Genomic DNA, 2,060 nt, shown 5'->3' on the forward strand with positions numbered 1-2,060 from the left:
GGCCCAGAGGAGGGGGGCTTGGCTTCTCCCCCTTCAAGGGGCCACAGGGTACCTGAACTTCATGTTTCAGCAATCCCTCCCCCCATTTCCTCTTTCTTTTTGAGAGTGAGCGAGAGAGAGAGAGAGAGAGAGAGAGNTCCCCGGAGAAGTTCACCTTCCAGGAGGCAGGTGCTGAGTGCCGGCGGCTGGGCGCCCGGCTGGCCACCACGGGCCAGCTCTACCTGGCCTGGCAGAGCGGCATGGACGTGTGCAGCGCCGGCTGGCTGGCCGACCGCAGCGTGCGCTACCCCATCTCCAAGGCCCGGCCCACCTGCGGGGGCAACCTGCTGGGCGTGAGGACCGTCTACGTGCATGCCAACCAGACGGGCTACCCCGACCCCTCGTCCCGCTACGACGCCATCTGCTNAGCGAGAGTAGGAGAGGAACAGAGAGAGAGAGAGAGAGAGAGAGAGGCAGCGGATCCAAAGCTGACACAGAGCCCGATGCGGGGCTCGAACTCGTGAACCGTGAGATCATGACCTGAGCTGAAGTTGGATGCTTAACCGACTGAGCCACCCAGGCGCCCCAGAACCCCCCGTTTTCACCAGCTCCTGGAAGAACTAAGTAGAACCACCGTAGGTGCCAGCCTCCAGCCCTGTCTCCTCATCAGCTCAGAATAGGGTTAACAGCACGAGCTTCAGAGTCTGTGCTTTCTCAGATTTGAACCACAGCTCTGCCAACTTCACTGGGCAGCGGGGGGGAAAGCCTCCCCTTCCGCATCTGTCTGAGGGGAAGGTGGCGGGGCCCTGACCTGGAGCCACGCCCACAGGGGGCGCCGTTACCCTCAAAAAGCAAATGTGCTTGAAAAGAAGGGCCACATTGTGACTGAAGAGAACAAGGGGAGAGGTTTGACAGGCAGTTTGTTTTGAAATTTTAGACTAAAACTTTTAAAAATAAGGTTTTTCTCTACTATTCCACACAGTCTAGGTTAGAGTCACAATTGTGTGTAATTCGTAGAGCGGGGGAAAAGCCCAGTAATGTGGGGCTGCATCACTTTATGATAAAATTGGTTGACAGTGCGATGGCATAGCTCACTTCACGTTTGACCGTCGCGGCTGATCTTACACAAAGAGGGCTATTTTTGCAAAAGTAATGAGGATTTTCCCCAAAGCCTCTCTTTCTTATTTAAAATAAATTTTTAATGTTTATTTATTTTTGAGACAGAGACAGAATGTGTGTAGGGGAGGGTCAGAGAGAGAGAGGGAAATACAGAATCTGGAACAGGCTCCAGGCTCTGAGCTGTCAGCACAGAGCCCAACGTGGGGCTTGAACCCACAAGCCATGAGATCATGACCTGAGCCTAAGTAAGACCCTTAACCGACTGAGCCACCCAGGTGCCCCTCCCCAAAGCCTCTCTTAACCTTCCATACCCTAACCAGCTTTTTCGAAGTGGTAGCTCTTTCTTAAATTACTGACTGGTCGTTTGCCAGAGCCCCGTTTGCTCCTGACTGAGACACGCAGCTGACTTAGGTCACTTTCATCCGTTTCATGAGCTCCCGCATCTTCGACAAGATTTTCCACTTCCACCTTGTAACTGATTTGCAACATCCTGCTGGCTAGTTATTAACATCAGAGGGTCAGCAAGGTACCTACAATCGGCAAGGGGGCAGCAGGTGCTGATGAGGAAGGGATGCTGGAGCTGGATTGGCTCTATGAGCTGCGTGAGCTGCGTGACCTGCGTGGCCAGTACCTCTTGCTATGATGACTTTGCACTCTTTTGCAACATGGAAGCTGAGGCCTTCTAGAACAAGTACGTGCAGAGTGGAGGCCACCTGCAAAGGGCTCGACTAGGCATCGAGGCTCCAGGAGATTTCCTCCCCGGGCAGGGAAGCGGCGGCTCTGATGCTCGTCTCCCTCTTTCCCCCTGGCCCCAGGCCGAGCCCCTAAAGCTGGTCTTTCCCCCCCGGCCCCAGGCCGAGCCCCTAAAGCTGGTCTTTCCCCTCTGGCCCCAGGCCGAGCCCCTAAAGCTGGTCTTTCCCCCCAAAGCTGGTCTTTCCCCCCAGCCCCAGGCTGAGCCCCTA

At 55.3% G+C, this 2,060-nt stretch overlaps 1 protein-coding gene across 1 annotated transcript in view; it reads left to right on the top strand.

The window, feature by feature from the left end:
- The window catches only part of ACAN (aggrecan), a 38,572-nt gene that overhangs the window by 7,709 nt on the left and 28,803 nt on the right, over positions 1-2,060 (top strand). The window contains exon 5 of the mRNA XM_077774255.1: positions 123-413. Within this exon, the coding sequence (XP_077630381.1) occupies positions 123-413 (291 nt within the window). The remainder of the gene's footprint in view (positions 1-122; positions 414-2,060) is intronic.

Source organism: Crocuta crocuta, unplaced genomic scaffold (assembly GCF_008692635.1).
Source record: "Crocuta crocuta isolate KB4526 unplaced genomic scaffold, BGI_CrCroc_1.0 scaffold7, whole genome shotgun sequence".
In the NCBI taxonomy this organism is placed as follows: domain Eukaryota; kingdom Metazoa; phylum Chordata; class Mammalia; order Carnivora; family Hyaenidae; genus Crocuta; species Crocuta crocuta.